At 43.5% G+C, this 16,791-nt stretch overlaps 1 protein-coding gene across 2 annotated transcripts in view; it reads left to right on the plus strand.

Annotated features, from left to right (window-relative positions):
* The window catches only part of LOC138801178 (uncharacterized), a 206,013-nt gene that overhangs the window by 47,815 nt on the left and 141,407 nt on the right, over positions 1 to 16,791 (plus strand). For both annotated transcript variants that reach the window (XM_069983727.1, XM_069983728.1), the window contains exons 14-17: positions 390 to 548; positions 3,443 to 3,561; positions 5,768 to 6,052; positions 7,480 to 7,635. In XM_069983727.1, coding sequence (XP_069839828.1) covers positions 390 to 548; positions 3,443 to 3,561; positions 5,768 to 6,052; positions 7,480 to 7,635 — 719 coding nt within the window. The remainder of the gene's footprint in view (positions 1 to 389; positions 549 to 3,442; positions 3,562 to 5,767; positions 6,053 to 7,479; positions 7,636 to 16,791) is intronic.

The following is a 16,791-nucleotide window of genomic DNA, read 5'->3' on the forward strand; positions in this document are numbered from 1 at the left end:
TTCCGAGGAATAAAAGGACACAAATTCCTGCATCCTAAAGAGAAGCCTTGGCAGCCTGTCACGTCCCTTTTGGCCTCCAGAAACAGGAGAGGACGTTAAACGACTTCATTAGTGAATTGATTTATTCACACAAGACAGACTTTCAAGATGGAAATGAAATGGCTGGGAAATTTATGTCTGCAAGAGAGCGTCCTATTAGGATTTGCATTTTCTGATCATTCTGAAAACAGCCTCTATTATTACATCTTAATTGAGTTTTATTAAAGCAGTTAATGTGAGGACAGGGCGGAGAATTTAAAGCTCCAAACCTGGGACTTCACATTTGACTGTAGATAACCCCAGATTGTGCAGGTTTTACGACCATTTATAATCTGTGTCTGTCATTTCAGTGGGGTCTTTCGTATGGAGTCACCTGTCACAACTTCTAGAATCTGATGATCCACTAAAACAAGTCATTTCTGAGATTCTCCCCGACGATATTCTCGCCAAGGATTTTGAGGGTGAATCATGGAAATACTCCACGTATTCAGATGCTACAGTGCATTCAGGTACAAGACTAATACCCACCATATCCTTCTGGCAAAGTGGCCCATAAAGGCATTGGCTCCAGGAGTCTTGTTTCATTACATTACTGCCATAAATTTGGATATATAGTTATGAGATATAAAGAGTTCCAAGTGGTATAGATATTTTTTGATATTTAATATGCTATTAAACTGCATGTCTTCATTTGGCTGAATTCACACATACAGTTTTTCAAGGGGACCTGTTCCTGAGATACGTGGGTGTATAGTTTTTCTGATAATTTCGGTAATGGTTAATGGATGGTCGTAGCCTTAATTCTTATAATGGAAGTGAATATAAGTTGATGGGTGTGATTATACATTCAGGGGGTGTTTTACAGTGAGGGTCATGTATACCGAATAACCCCCTCCCCCCCCCCGGATGTATAAACACACCCATCACCTGATGTCCTATCCTAAAACTAAGTTCACGCCCATCTGACTAAGGGTCCTATTAGACGAAGCGATTTTTAACGATTAATGATAAACGTTCTAAAACGAGATCGTTTATCGTAACCTGAAATCGTACATCATATTACACAGAACGATAGTCGTTAGTAACGATCGTTACTGCGATCGTTTACTCCTTTTGATCCCGGCAAAAGAAGGAACGATGTGCAATTACACTAAACGATTAATGAAAAAATGCAGAACTACAGTGAACAAAAGTGGAATTACAGCAAACGATTTGCGAACGATTAACAATGATTTTAGGGCCAGATCTAACAATCAACGACATATAAACAATTTTTTGATTGTTGCCTGCAATTACACAGGACGATTATAGTTTAAATTCAAATGATATATAACGATTTTATGCACGATAATTGTCCTGTGTAATAGGGCCCTAACTGAATTGTTAGTAAAACTCTCAGGTCTCTAACCCCAAACTGTAAATCTTAGAAAAGAAAGGGCACATGAAGAAAATGTAAAAAGGCATGTAATCAGGACACCCAACAAGTAACATCTCATTTTTTGGGGATTGGCTACAGGTATTCTTAAACCCCTTAAGGTCAAAGCCAATTTTCGTCTTTGCGCTTTTGCTTTTTCCATTTTATGTTCATAGCGCTTGCATTTTTTCACCTAGAGACTTATATGAGCGCTTATTTTTTGTGAAACCAATTGTACTTTCCAATGACAGGCATTATTTTTCCATAACATATGCTGCGAAACCGGAAAAAAATCATTTGTGCTGTCAATTTAAAAAAAAAAAAAAGGAATTTGTTTTGATTTCAGGAAGTTTTGCATTTACGCCGTCACCCTATGGTAAAACTGACTTGTTATGCATGTTCCTCAATTCGTTACGATTACAACGATATGTAACATGTATAACTTTTATATTATCTGATGGCTTTTAAAAAATTCAAACTATTGTTAACAAATATATGTTCCTCAAAATTGCTCCATTCCCAGACTTGGCGATACCAAATATGTTTATTTATTTGTTTATTTATTAACTTATATTTGTAAAATGGGAAAAGGGGGGTGATTTGGACTTTTAATAGGGGAGGGGATTTTTTTTATTAATAAAAACACTTTTTTACTTTTTTTTTTTCACATGAACTAGAAGTCCCTCTGGGGGACTTATATATACACAGCAATGATCTCTCATAGAGATCAATGCTGTGTATATACACGGCAAAGATCGATTAGATCGGTCATAGATTGCTTTGGCCTGCTGCAGGACACAGCAATCTATTGCCGAGCCGGGATCAGCGTCAATGCGACACCACGATCGCATCGCGTGGGGGGGGGGGAGATCTGTTCCACTAGACACCAGGGACGTGAGGTCTGAAGCACTTCAATGCAGCTGTCAGGTTTGACAGCTGCATTGAAGTGCTTAATTAACCGGCGCGGCAACGGGACCCGTGTCGGCTAATAGAGGTGCTCCCCGGCTGCAGATATCATCCGGGAGCGGCACCAGATACGTCATGGGTCGTTAAGGGGGTTATCCAGTGCTATCCAGTCCACTTTTCCCCTCTCTTGTCTCCAGGTTGGATGGGGTTTCAAACTCAGTTCCATTGAAGTAAATGGAGCTTAATTGCAAACAACACCTGAACTGTAAACAAGAGAGGGGGAAAAGTGGCCATGTTTTTGTAGCGCTGGATAACCCCTTTAACTCAAATATTTGTGCCAAACACAGAAGAGAGAAGGAGTAAAAGGGGTTTATTTATGCCCTGATATACAAAACCACCCTAGGTGGAATGTCAGATACAACAAGCTGGATACATTGCTCTCCTGTTCTCTATAATTGAAATAGAACACATTACTTGACCTAGGAACATCTGCCATCTTACCAAATCCAAAAACACTGCATGCAACTTTTTGGTCTAATTCCACAACACCGAAGAGAAATTATGCAAAATTGAAGTTTAGTCTTGGTTTTAGACTTTCTAATTCACACTAGGCTTTGGGCAAAAATTGTATTAAAACTTCAGATTTATCAAACAGGTGTAAAGTAGAATTGTCTTAGTTGCCCCTAGCAACCAATCAGATTCCCCCTTTCATTTTTCAAAGAATCTGTGAGGAATGACAAGTGGAATCTGATTGGTTGCTAGGGGCAACTAAGACAATTCTACTTTACTCCTGTTTGATAAATCTCCCCCTTAACCTGCAAATCTGGTCCTAAAGAAAAGTCATAATATTAGGGGAGGGGAGACTACATATTTAGCATGATAGCTATGACTACTCTTCCCAGTATGGCTGGCTTTAGGAAGATCCATCTCTTCAGATTAATCAATATGGTGTTGATTAGTAATAATATTAATCCATATATCACAATTGCATTGTTAGTTATTTGCATGTTTCTGGTCATTTTGACTTGCGTTTCTTTATGAAAACCTTTTGTTCCTGATATTTAAAAAAAAAAATCTTTCCAGAATCTGTTGCTGCTAATATGGAGGCTGCATTGATTTTTACACCATCCTCCTTCATTCCACGTTCTGCAATGGCCAACCTTACGATACATACATTGGGGCGGGCAGTCAATATAATGGAGGTGAGTTACAGCTTTGAATAACAAGAGCCAAACTCCAGATAGGGCTGTACCTGGACGATCAGGACCTCCACCATGGGCGCAGCGGTATACAAACTCCTCCATATCTGACAATGACGCGCCAGTCCCACTTCACATGAAAACAGAACGAAATTTCCAAATTCCTATTACTAAGAGCAACACATTTTGATCCATCTTAGAGACCTTCATCATGCCTGATGGCTGCCCTGTAGATGGCCTGAAAGGCACTGCATTACATAGAAGGATGCCTGGTGAAGGTCCCTGTAAAGATGGCATTACATTTAATACAAGGCCTATGGGAATTTCACTGTATTGTCATGTGACTTGTGACTGACATGTCATTGTCAGATATAAGGGAGTTTGCACACCACTGGGCCCATGGTGAAGAGTCCTTGCTCGTCCAGCTTATCTATATATATTACAACTCTAAAAGGTTAGTGACCTTCTTTTCTGTGAATTAGGATGAGTGTGTTTGGACTGATACGGTGTAGTATAGCTCTAGGAAGCCTCCTTGTTTTTCTGTTTTCTTTTAGGATTATACTGGAAAAAAGTGTCTATGGCTTCTGCCCACTGGCTCAATGAAAAGTCGTCCAGTACTTGTCAACTGCTGTATGTCCTGCAGGAAGTGGTGTATTATTTCTATTCTGACACAGTGCTCTCTGCTTCCACCTCTGTCCATGACAGGAAGTGTCCAGAGCAAAAGTTTTATATAGGGATTTGTCCTGCTCTGGACAGTTCCTGTCATGGACAGAGGTGGCAGCACAGAGTAGTACACCACTTCCTGCAGGACATACAGCAGCTGACAAGTACTGGAAGACGTAAAGTAATTTACAGATCTGTATAACTTTTTGACACCACTTGATTTAAAAACCTTTTTTTCCCTTGAGTACCCCTTTAAATATGCTCATGCCTTTACAAGTTTGTCTTATGTAATTTTGAGAGAAAAGCAACATTTGCATAGACAAATTTTAGAAAAAAAATCTAATTTATAAAAAATTTTACAGGCAATCTTTTTTTGGAAGAGATGATAGAACTAAGTAATTACCACTAATACTAGCCATTTCATGGGTGATTGTCCCCAGCTTGCCACAGACACAAAATTACATACAGATGTAGCAATGTTAACATTTAGACTAACGCATTTAGTTAACATGTCACAACTCTTAGCTTAGTTTGACTGTTAGCTCTGCTCCATCTGTATATACTCAAATTATCATTGTATAAAAGTTCTAAAAATCAGGGTCTCTAAAAATCTTATTAAAGGGGTTATCCAGAGAAAATCTTTTTCTTACCAATCATCTGGTGTCAGAAAGTTTTATAGATTTTTAATTTACTTCTATTAAAAAAATCTCCAGTCTTCCCATATTTATCAGCTGCTGTATGTCCTGCAGGAAGTGGTGTTTTCTTTTCAGTATGACACAGTGCTCTCTGCTGATATCTCTGGCAGAGACAGGAACTGTCCAGAGCAGGAGAGGATTTGCTACTGCTCTGGACAGTTCCTGTCTCAGACCGAGGTGGCAGCAGAGAGCACTGTGTCAGGCTGAAAAGAAAATAACATTTTCTTCAGGACATAAAGCAGCTGATAAGTACTGGAAAACTTAAGATTTTTAAATAGAAGTAAATTACAAATTTATATAATTTTCTGAAACCAGTTTATTTAAAAGAAAAATATTTTCAGTGGCTAACCCCTTTAACAAATAAGTACCCTTTACACCAAATGATTACTGGCCAATGATCTTTTTTACTTGGTCGATTACCGGCTGTTCTAGCCAATAATCGTTTTGTGTAATAGCTTGTGTTAAAAGGCAATGATCAGCCAATGTTGGCTGATCGTTGTCTTTCAGCATGTTCTATGAAAATAATAACCATAGCGATGGTCTGCTGCACATCCCTCCATGTCATAGGAGCGGCAGCCAATGCACCAAGGTCTGCTGTACATTGCTCCATGTAATAGGAGCGGCGGCCAGTGCACCAAGGTCTGCAGTAAAAAATCCCCACTAAATCCACATCACAAGTAATACAGTTTGATGCAGGTTTTCTGATGCAAATTTTGATGTGGAAGTGTTGGCTTCTCCGGTGGCTGGAGAAGATGTTATTACAGCTATTAACAGTTTGGTCTCCTGTTATTGTCATAAATGAGCCGTCATACATTAGTGGCGGCCATGATTACTTTAATATTCTATTCTAGTTTGGAATCCGCTTAGAAAATGCAGAAGACCTTCTCAAGTCAATGTTGGGTCACCATTCTTCAACATTAAATGAAATTCTTGTGGGGAAAGATGAGGAAGACAAGCAGCACATCTCTGAGCCCCCCATGGAGACAGTAACATCACCCACTGGTAAGAAGCCTACATCTAAGAGGTACAACCCCGGAGAACTGCCGGAGAAAAAGGCTGATCAGCAGAAAGTCAAGAAATCCAAGCACAGCTGTCCAAGTGGAAAGTACAACAAACTCAATGAACTACAGCAGAAGGTAATGAAGTATTACATCCTAATCCAAGCCAAACAGACCTTTCACCCGTGTCTGTATAGAGGGGCAGATGCCACAAGCCCACCATTGTGCATCACATGGCTTAGTCCCAGGGGTTGTCACTTCAACTTGATGCAGCTGCAAATGAACTCTGAACGTGTTAAATATAACTATTGTGACCATCTATAAATGAGATCTTTAGCTGGAGATGAAGATGTGGAAGTTGGCACTCCTGGACGTAAACAATTAAAATTTAACTTTTATTCGTGCATTTTAAAAACTGGTAGTGTGCATGGAGGACCTACGCGTATCTGAGACCATGATTAAGCGCAGTTGCGCGAAAAGCGTAGGTCCTGCCATGCACCCTACCAGTTTTTAATATGCATGAATAAAAATAAAATTTTGATCGTTTACGTCCAGGAGTGCAGACTTCCACATCTTTATCTCCAGCTAAAGCTTTGCATCCAGCGTATGGCCAGCGCTTTGAAGTTCGAGCACCCGTTTATTTTTTGCTGCTGAAATTCATTTATATATATGCTATAAATGAGATCCCAGGTGCCATATAAAGAACATACAGAGGCCATGATATTTATTCTAGTTTTAACAAAACTACACAAAGTCCATACGCAACAACTAACACCATGTGCCAAAAATGGGTTCAATGTAATGTGCCGGTCGTCTGATTTTCTTCTCATTTGAAGTAGCAGAATGCCCTCCAGAACCTTGTTTGTATGCGTATTGCATTTATGTACAGATTCTTTATGTGGACTCTATCCATGAAATAATTATATGTTGTGCTCTATATAGGTAATGGAGTGAATGGGTCGGCAGGGAGGTTGTAAATACGTGTTTCAAAAATTTCCAATTTCATCAGAATTTACACAACCTTTTTTAGACAACTATACTGCCTATAGTCAGGGGTATAACCATATGGGGTTGAAAGGCTGCTTTTGCATCAGGGAGCTGGAAACTGGTAGCGTCCAACAGGTAATCTGTTATATAGATAATATACAATGAAGGAACAAAGCAGGAAGCGGCGACTCACCAACCAGTGCGATTTATTCAGGGTATACGCTGTACATCAGCTCACAGGCAAGGCAATAACATTCTGAGTGTGTTCCACTGAGGCTACGGCCGTTTCACGCTTTACGTGCTTCAACTGGCCTCGTTATATAGATAATGTGTAAGAGATGTGGGGTCGTGAGTGGGGTGTGCATACTTACCTAGCCCCAGTCCCCCACTGCTGCCTCACCTCAGCTATGTCCAGTACCCCAATCTTCTCCTTCCCGTCTCGTCTATACCCTAGGACCACTAAACCACTTTATCTTTTGCCACCTAATATACAGTAGTTCTGTCGAGAAGATTATTTTATACATTATCGGTTACTCTGACAAATGTTAATAACATAATTTTCCTTTTTTGTCTGGAAGTTTACCCAAGGAATGACTGACAAGAAAGAGCTAAGATGTGGGCTAAGCCTGAAGGTATTTGGGAATGAGCTCATCTTCCTGGATTGTGAGGGAGTACAAGACACCATGAGACAATACTCCTTGAGCCTGGCCGGACTCGCAGTAAAGCTCCTTAAGGTATAATCATTAGTGCTGGATTGTGACAGTCAGTAGTTCTCAAGTAGCACATGATAAAATATATTTAGAATTTCATTCGGGATTAAAGGACTTTCCTGAATTTATGTGATTTCCTAAACATGCGTCAAGGACCTCTAAAACAGGTAAAATCCCCACATTTTCGGAATATTCCTAGGTTATTTGACATTATAAATAAGTCCGGGGGGTGGGTGGATTGCGGAGCTTAAAAATCATTACGGGGTGGGGGGTGGGGGGGAAATAAAAAAGGAGTTATAGTCACCTGTCCCCATGCCAGTGCAGACCCAGGTCCCGCTCCTGGATCCACCAGCTGTCTTCTGAGCTCCCTGCCGGCTACATCACAACTTAGCTGAGGGATGCCCTGCGGCAGTAGTAACTTAGTCACTGATTGACTGAGATGGCTAAATCCTTCCCGTCTGTTATGTCGAACCCAAATTATGACGTACCTGGAACCCAGGAGAGGATTACAGCCGCCAGGGTCAGGGAGCTCCATGATGCGGCACAGCATGGGCACTGGGAGAAGTAAGCACATTATCTTTTATTTCCCCCCTTACCTACCGCCCATAATGATTTTTTATCCCCTCCCCCACCCCACCCCATTTATTAGACATTTTATTATGGCTGAACATGCGACATGATGCACTTGAATGGGTATTGCACCAAAGAGCTAAAAAATGAAATGCTCCCAAACTAGTTGGTCTTAACAAGTACCCCTGAGAATTTTAAGCCATCTCTCTTCTTTCTAGCTGACACTGTTCCTGAGTTACCGGCCAGGAAACTACATTTCCCATCATGCAGTGCCTCTCCCTGATTGGTCAGTTGGCATACCCACCCGCTTGGCTTTCTTTCCTGCCTAATCCCTGACAATAGTAATAAGTGACATCATTATAAAATATAGTATTATATACCTTCAAAGCCTTCAAACACCTTCAGATATTACTCCTGCAACACCACCTGACAATAATCCTGTAACACCTCCTGACATTACTCCTGCAACACCTCCTGGCATTATACTCCTGGAACACCTGGCATACTCCTGGCATTTTTTCTTTTATAGTTTACAAAAAGTGGGCTTGGAATTACTATTGACTAGGGATGGTCCGAACCGAGTTCGGTTCTGGTTCGTACGAACCCGAACTCTCGGTAATGATTCCCGCTGTCTGCCCGCTCCGAGCAGCGGGCGGATCCAGCGGGAGGACCGCCTGGAAAACTGTTTTCCAGGCAGTCCTCCCGCTATATCCACCCGTTCCACGGAGCGGGCAGACCAGGGCCGTTTCTAGCTTTTCTGCTGCCTGAGGCAAAAAAATTAAATGGAGCCCCCCCCCCCCCATCAATTGTGTACTATTAGTAAATTAAATATTTTCTCATTGTGTATTATGATGGTCTGCAGAACCTCATCATACACCCCATCTGCTGCAGAACATCATAATACACCTCAGCTGCTGCAGAACCTCATACTACAGCCCAATCTGCTGCAGGACCTCATACTACACCCCATCTGCTGCAGAACCTCATACTACACCTCAGCTGCTGCAGAACCTCATCATACACACCTCAGCTGCTGCAGAACCTCATCATACACACCTCAGCTGCTGCAGAACCTCATACTACACCCCATCTGCTGCAGAACCTCACACTACACCTCAGCTGCTTCAGAACCTCATCATACACACCTCAGCTGCTGCAGAACCTCATACAGCTCAGCTGCTGCAGAACCTCATCATACTGCTCAGCTGCTGCAGAACCTCGTCATACAGCTCAGCTGCTGCAGAACCTCATCACACACCTCAGCTGCTGCAGAACATCACGCTACACCTCAGCTGTTGCAGAACCTCATACTACACCCCATCTGCTGCAGAACCTCACACTACACCTCAGCTGCTGCAGAACCTCATCATACACACCTCAGCTGCTGCAGAACCTCATACTACACCTCAGCTGCTGCAGAGCATCATACTACATCCCAATCTGCTGCAGAACCTCATACTACACCCCATCTGCTGCAGAACCTCATACTACACCCCATCTGCTGCAGAACCTCATACTACACCTCAGCTGCTGCAGGACCTCATACTACACCCCATCTGCTGCAGAACCTCACACTACACCCCAGCTGCTGCAGAACCTCATCATACACACCTCAGCTGCTGCAGAACCTTATACTACACCCCATCTGCTGCAGAACCTCACACTACACCTCAGCTGCTGCAGAACCTCATCATACACACCTCAGCTGCTGCAGAACCTCATCATACACCTCAGCTTCTCAGGTGATATATAGCAGCACAAGTGGATATACATGTACACTAGGGGCCACTTCCAGCACTATGCCCCAGTGTACATATACAGTATATATCACATGTGCTGCTATATACCACCACTTCCAGCACTATGCCCCAGTGTACATATACAGTATATATCACATGTGCTGCTATATACCACCACCTCCAGCACTATGCCCCAGTCTGTACATATACAGTATATATCACATGTGCTGCTATATACCACCACCTCCAGCACTATGCCCCAGTCTGTACATATACAGTATATATCACATGTGCTGCTATATACCACCACCTCCAGCACTATGCCCCAGTCTGTACATATACAGTATATATCACATGTGCTGCTATATACCACCACCTCCCGCACTATGCACCAGTGTACATATACAGTATATATCACATGTGCTGCTATATACCACCACCTCCAGCACTATGCCCCAGTCTGTACATATACAGTATATATCACATGTGCTGCTATATACCACCACCTCCAGCACTATGCCCCAGTCTGTACATATACAGTATATATCACATGTGCTGCTATATACCACCACCTCCAGCACTATGCCCCAGTGTGCATATACAGTATATACCACCACCTCCAGCACTATGCCCAGTGTACATATACAGTATATATCACATGTGCTGCTATATACCACCTCCTCCAGCACTATGCCCCAGTGTACATATACAGTATATACCACCACCTCCAGCACTATGCCCCAGTGTACATATACAGTATATATCACATGTGCTGCTATATACCACCACCTCCAGCACTATGCCCCAGTGTACATATACAGTATATACCACCACCTCCAGCACTATGCCCCAGTCTGTACATATACAGTATATATCACATGTGCTGCTCTATACCGCCACCTCCAGCACTATGCCCCAGTGTACATATACAGTATATATCACATGTGCTGCTATATACCACCACCTTCAGCACTATGCCCCAGTCTGTACATATACAGTATATATCACATGTGCTGCTATATACCACCACCTCCAGCACTGTGCCCCAGTCTGTACATATACAGTATATATCACATGTGCTCCTATATACCACCACCTCCAGCACTATGCCCCAGTCTGTACATATACAGTATATATCACATGTGCTGCTATATACCACCACCTCCAGCACTATGCCCCAGTGTACATATACAGTATATATCACATGTGCTGCTATATACCACCACCTCCAGCACTATGCCCCAGTCTGTACATATACAGTATATATCACATGTGCTGCTATATACCACCACCTCCAGCACTATGCCCCAGTCTGTACATATACAGTATATATCACATGTGCTGCTATATACCACCACCTCCAGCACTATGCCCCAGTCTGTACATATACAGTATATATCACATGTGCTGCTATATACCACCACCTCCAGCACTATGCCCCAGTCTGTACATATACAGTGTATATCACATGTGCTGCTATATTCCACCACCTCCAGCACTATGCCCCAGTCTGTACATATACAGTATATATCACATGTGCTGCTATATACCACCACCTCCAGCACTATGCCCCAGTGTACATATACAGTATATACCACCACCTCCAGCACTATGCCCAGTGTACATATACAGTATATACCACCACCTCCAGCACTATGCCCCAGTGTACATATACAGTATATATCACATGTGCTGCTATATACCACCTCCTCCAGCACTATGCCCCAGTGTACATATACAGTATATACCACCACCTCCAGCACTATGCCCCAGTGTACATATACAGTATATATCACATGTGCTGCTATATACCACCACCTCCAGCACTATGCCCCAGTGTACATATACAGTATATACCACCACCTCCAGCACTATGCCCCAGAGTACATATACAGTATACAGTATATCACATGTGCTGCTATATACCACCTCCTCCAGCACTATTCTCCAGTGTACATATACGGTATATATCACATGTGCTGCTATATACCACCACCTCCAGCACTATGCTCCAGTGTACATATACAGTATATATCACATGTGCTGCTATATACCACCACCTCCAGCACTATGCCCCAGTGTACATATACAGTATATATCACATGTGCTGCTATATACCACCACCTCCAGCACTATGCACCAGTGTACATATACAGTATATATCACATGTGCTGCTATATACCACCACCTCCAGCACTATGCCCCAGTCTGTACATATACAGTATATATCACATGTGCTGCTATATACCACCACCTCCAGCACTATACCCCAGTCTGTACACTATAGTAATGAAGGGGCTGGAGTCCAGCACAGGCAGGAGGAGGGGGAGCTCACACTGACAGGATACAACTTGCTGGAGGAGCCGAGTCTTGTGTTTGCTGCTGTTATCAGTCTGTTGTCACAAAGACGGATTATGTGCTTTCTTCAGTGTGCACACTCTCCTATAAGCACACTGCACTGCCTGTAGCTCACACATCCACACAGAGCACCACACAGTTGTAATCCCAGAGCTACAGACCTGGCACATGGCTCCCTCCTGGGTCTGAGACCTGCTCCCCCACCCCCAATTGTCGGGACACCCCCAATTGTCGGGACACCCCCCCCCCCTCCAGACCCTGCCCCTTCCTCCTTACAAACAATCACGACCCTCAGCCACCAGCCTCCCCCCTTTCCCTCGTTGTTATACTCACTAGTACTGGGGAGGAGGAGGGATCAGCATGTGGAGCCGCTGTGGCCGGCCGTTCATGCTCCTACCCAATCCTCAGGAAGACTGCCAGGTGACGTCACACAGTATATATCACATGTGCTGCTATATACCACCACCTCCAGCACTATGCCCCAGTCTGTACATATACAGAATATATCACATGTGCTGCTATATACCACCACCTCCAGCACTATGCCCCAGTCTGTACATATACAGTATATATCACATGTGCTGCTATATACCACCACCTCCAGCACTATGCCCCAGTCTGTACATATCCCGGCAGTTCCTGGGGAGGGCGGCAGGGGGCGGCCAGGCACTCAGCACTGATAGGGGTCGGGACTGCTGTCATTTTAGTGAAGTTAAACTTCACTAAAATGACAGTGGCAGAGAAGATTGTGCCGGCCCCTGCAGGAACACAGGAGCTGCCGCCTGAGGCTGAAGCCTCAGTCTGCCTCATGGCAGAAATGGGCCTGGGGCAGACAGCGGGAATCTGATGCCGAGCGTTCGGGTTCATACGAACCCGAACCTCGGAGGGTTCGGACCATCCCTACTATTGACCAAGGACACTAATAAACATTGGCAGTGACTGGTGCTTTACATGCACTCAACCACTACCAATGTCTATCAAGCTGCAGGGATGGGGGGGGGAACTATGCAGGGGGAGAGAGGAGATAGAGGGCAGCAAAGGGGGAACATAGTTGGAAGCTGAGGGAGTCTGTCTCTATCTGACTAGGGGGGTAGTTAGGGGGCATGGGAGGTAGAGACTGTCAACAGTAGACTGTCAGCTTTGTGTGCGTGAGGAAGGGTTGCAGCTGACAGTCCACCGCACAACCGCTGGCTCCTTCCCATGCTGCGCCCCCCCAAACCCAGATGTAACTGGACGATGTAACTAGAATCCATGCGAAGATTTGTAAAAGTAATGATGGGCGGCTATGACTTAGAAGACACAGAGTGATATTTTTAGTTTTCCATATTCAGCTCCGCTATGTAAAAGTCTGACGTGCCTATCTACACTGATATTTATTGTGTCATTTCATAAAAAAAAAAATCCCTAATACACAAGAAGGAAGCCCCCTTATGACTTAGATGTAGCAGAGCTGTATGTGTAATTTGCATATAACTTTGGCCACTAAACAAGCTTTGCTAAGACAACATAATAAGTGTTATTGTCAGTGATAGAGCGCGGCAGGGAGGCAAATAAGAAACCATAATGTACCTGAATAGTTCATGTCTATGTCATTCAAGTCAGAGATGTAAATGTCAGTGTGACACCTGTCAAAATGCTGCTCTGTTATGTCTGTGTGACAGCTGTCCCTCTTTGTTTTGTCAGTTAGAGGATAAAAACACCTTAAATTACATTCCTGATGCCAGGTATGACTATGAGGTAGCAGAGCTGTATATGTCATCTGCCTTCGACATGCGCCTATATGCGTTAAAAAGTATTTTCATTTTGTGAGTTACTTTGATATAGTAGAGCAGTATGTGTAAATTAGAAAACTATGTAGAAACCATGTAGCAGAGCTGTGTATGTCATATACTCTTTTGTTTTATAGCTGATTAGAGATGAGCGAACCGGGTTCGGGTTCGAGTCGATCCAAACCCGAACGTTCGGTATTTGATTAGCTGGGGCTGCTGAACTTGGATAAAGCTCTAAGGTTGTCTGGAAAACATGGATACAGCCAATGACTATATCTATGTTTTCCACATAGCCTTAGGACTATATCCATGTTTTCCACATAACCTTAGGACTATATCCATGTTTTCCACATAGCCTTATGGCTTTATATTAGGGCAGCCACCGCTAATCAAATGCCGAAAGTTCGGGTTCGGATCGACTCGAGCATGCTCGAGGTTCGCTCATCTCTATAGCTGATCAATTACGTTCAGCTATGGCAAAGTTATTGGTGTGGTAATTTCAGCAGCAGCAGTGTGACCCAAATCCGACCACCCCTTCAGAGCAGTGCGGGAGTGATGTCACCAGCTCGACCACTGCTGATAACACAGACAGGTGGTCGGGAACCTAGACAACCAGCTGTAAACATGAAAGACACATCAGAGGGTCTAACAGGGAAATAGAACGTATGTGTGTATCTATGTCATTTTTCTTTACTGTATATGCACATATGTGTGTATGTATGTCATGTCTGTATATGTGCATATGTATGTATCTATGTCATGTGTCTCTATATGCACATGTGTGTATCTATGTCATGTCTGTATATGTGCATATGTATGTATGTATGTCATGTGTTTGTATATGTACATATGTGTGTATCTATGTAATGTGTATTTACTGTATATGTGCATATGTATGTATATATGTCATTTGTCTTTACTGTATGTGTACATAAGTGTGTATTTATGTCATGTGCCGATTTGTTTGTATGGGTGTGTGTGTTAGAACTGTTAATGTGTATATGTAATGTGCACATGTAAACTGTGCACCTGAGACTCCTTCCGGTTCCCGGGTCATCCGCTATCCACTGCTGTCAGCATTTCCACAACATCCGCTGACATGCTGCGCCTATAGGAAATGACCAGTCAGCATAGACTGACTCTATACTGTCTATGCTGACTGACCATTTTCAGTGGGAGCAGCATGTCAGCGGATGTTGTGGAAAAACTGACAGCAGTGGATAGTGGATGGCCTGGGAACCTGAAGGTGCAGCGGGGGGGCCAATAAAAAGTTTGCTATGGGGCCCAGTGACTTCTAGTTACGCCCCTGCTTTCACCACATCTGTCACAGCTGCAGCCATCTTGCCAACCCTGCAGGGTGACTCACTTAGATTTAACGGGCCGGTGCACCCTTGATTGGCTGCAGCCTTTCATTATTTAAACCCTTGCTTTACCTGTGTCTCCAGTTGGAGACTCTACTTTTGCAACCTTGCATATTGCTCCCCGCTTTCCTGTCCCTAATCCCCGTCGGAAATCTCCTTTAAATAACTCCTTATTTATTATACATTTTATTATGACTGAAAATGTAACAAATGTACAAATGTAAACTACATTTCCCATCATGCAGTGCTTCTCCCTGATTGGTCATTTCTAGTGATGAGCGAGCACTAAAATGCTCGGGTGCTCGTTACTCGAGATGAATATCTCCCAATACTCAAGTGCTCGTTTCGAGTAACGAACCATTATGCCAAATTCTGAGCAACAGCCTGGTTAAAACAGAGGTAGGCATATGAACCACCCAAAAACTCAGCCTGATACAGCATGGCAATGAGAACACAGGGAACCATTAAAACAGAGGTAGCATATGATGAACCACCTAAAAACGTTGCCTAACACAGCATGGCTGTGAATATACAGGGAACATTAAAAACAGAGGTGGCATATGAACCACCCCAAAATTTAGCCTGACACAGCATGGGGGTGAGGACAGAGTGACCAAGATAGAAGCGGTAGCCAGTGAGCCTCCCAAAAATTAGGCCAGACACAGCATGGCAGTGAGTACACTGAGAACCATTTAAAGTGAGTGAGGAAGCAAGTGAGCCTCCCAAAAAATTGGAGTGAGGCCAGGGGCTGGGATTTATAGTGAACACGAACCTAGGTGCTGACAGCTAACTTGCTAGGCCAGCTGTCAGTCACAATCAAGGGTACACCTGATGCCTATCGACCGGGGGTGGTGAGGCGCTGGCCGAGGCTACACAAAAAAAAGATAACACAGCTGGCTGGTTGCTGGGGAAGCGATCAGCGGGCCTCCGGCAACCAGTCCCGCTCCTCTGCAGAATTTGACTGTAGCAGTTGGAGTAACATTCCCTGCACCTCTCCCCCCACAGCTGTTTTGATTTTGAATTTGACTTTGACTGTAGCAGTTGGAGTAACATTCTCTGCACCTCTCCCCCCACTGCTGTTTTGATTTTGAATTTGACTTTGACTGTAGCAGTTGGAGTAACATTCCCGGAACCTCTACCCCCACCGCTGTTTTGATTTTGAATTTGACTGTAGCAGTTGAAGTAACATTCCCTGCATCATGTGATGTTCATGGGGTATGGCTGTCTCAGCACAATACTCAACATAACTGCAGAACTGATGTGGCTCAGACATCCTGGTTTTAATTCCTTGAGGATCTGGCAATTGTCTCATGCAAAGGAATCATCACTTGAGGTCCTGCCTTACTAATTATGTGCTGCCCAACAACTAGAATTGTTATTTGT

The sequence above is a fragment of the Dendropsophus ebraccatus genome, chromosome 9, assembly GCF_027789765.1.
Source record: "Dendropsophus ebraccatus isolate aDenEbr1 chromosome 9, aDenEbr1.pat, whole genome shotgun sequence".
Classification (NCBI taxonomy): Eukaryota; Metazoa; Chordata; class Amphibia; order Anura; family Hylidae; genus Dendropsophus; species Dendropsophus ebraccatus.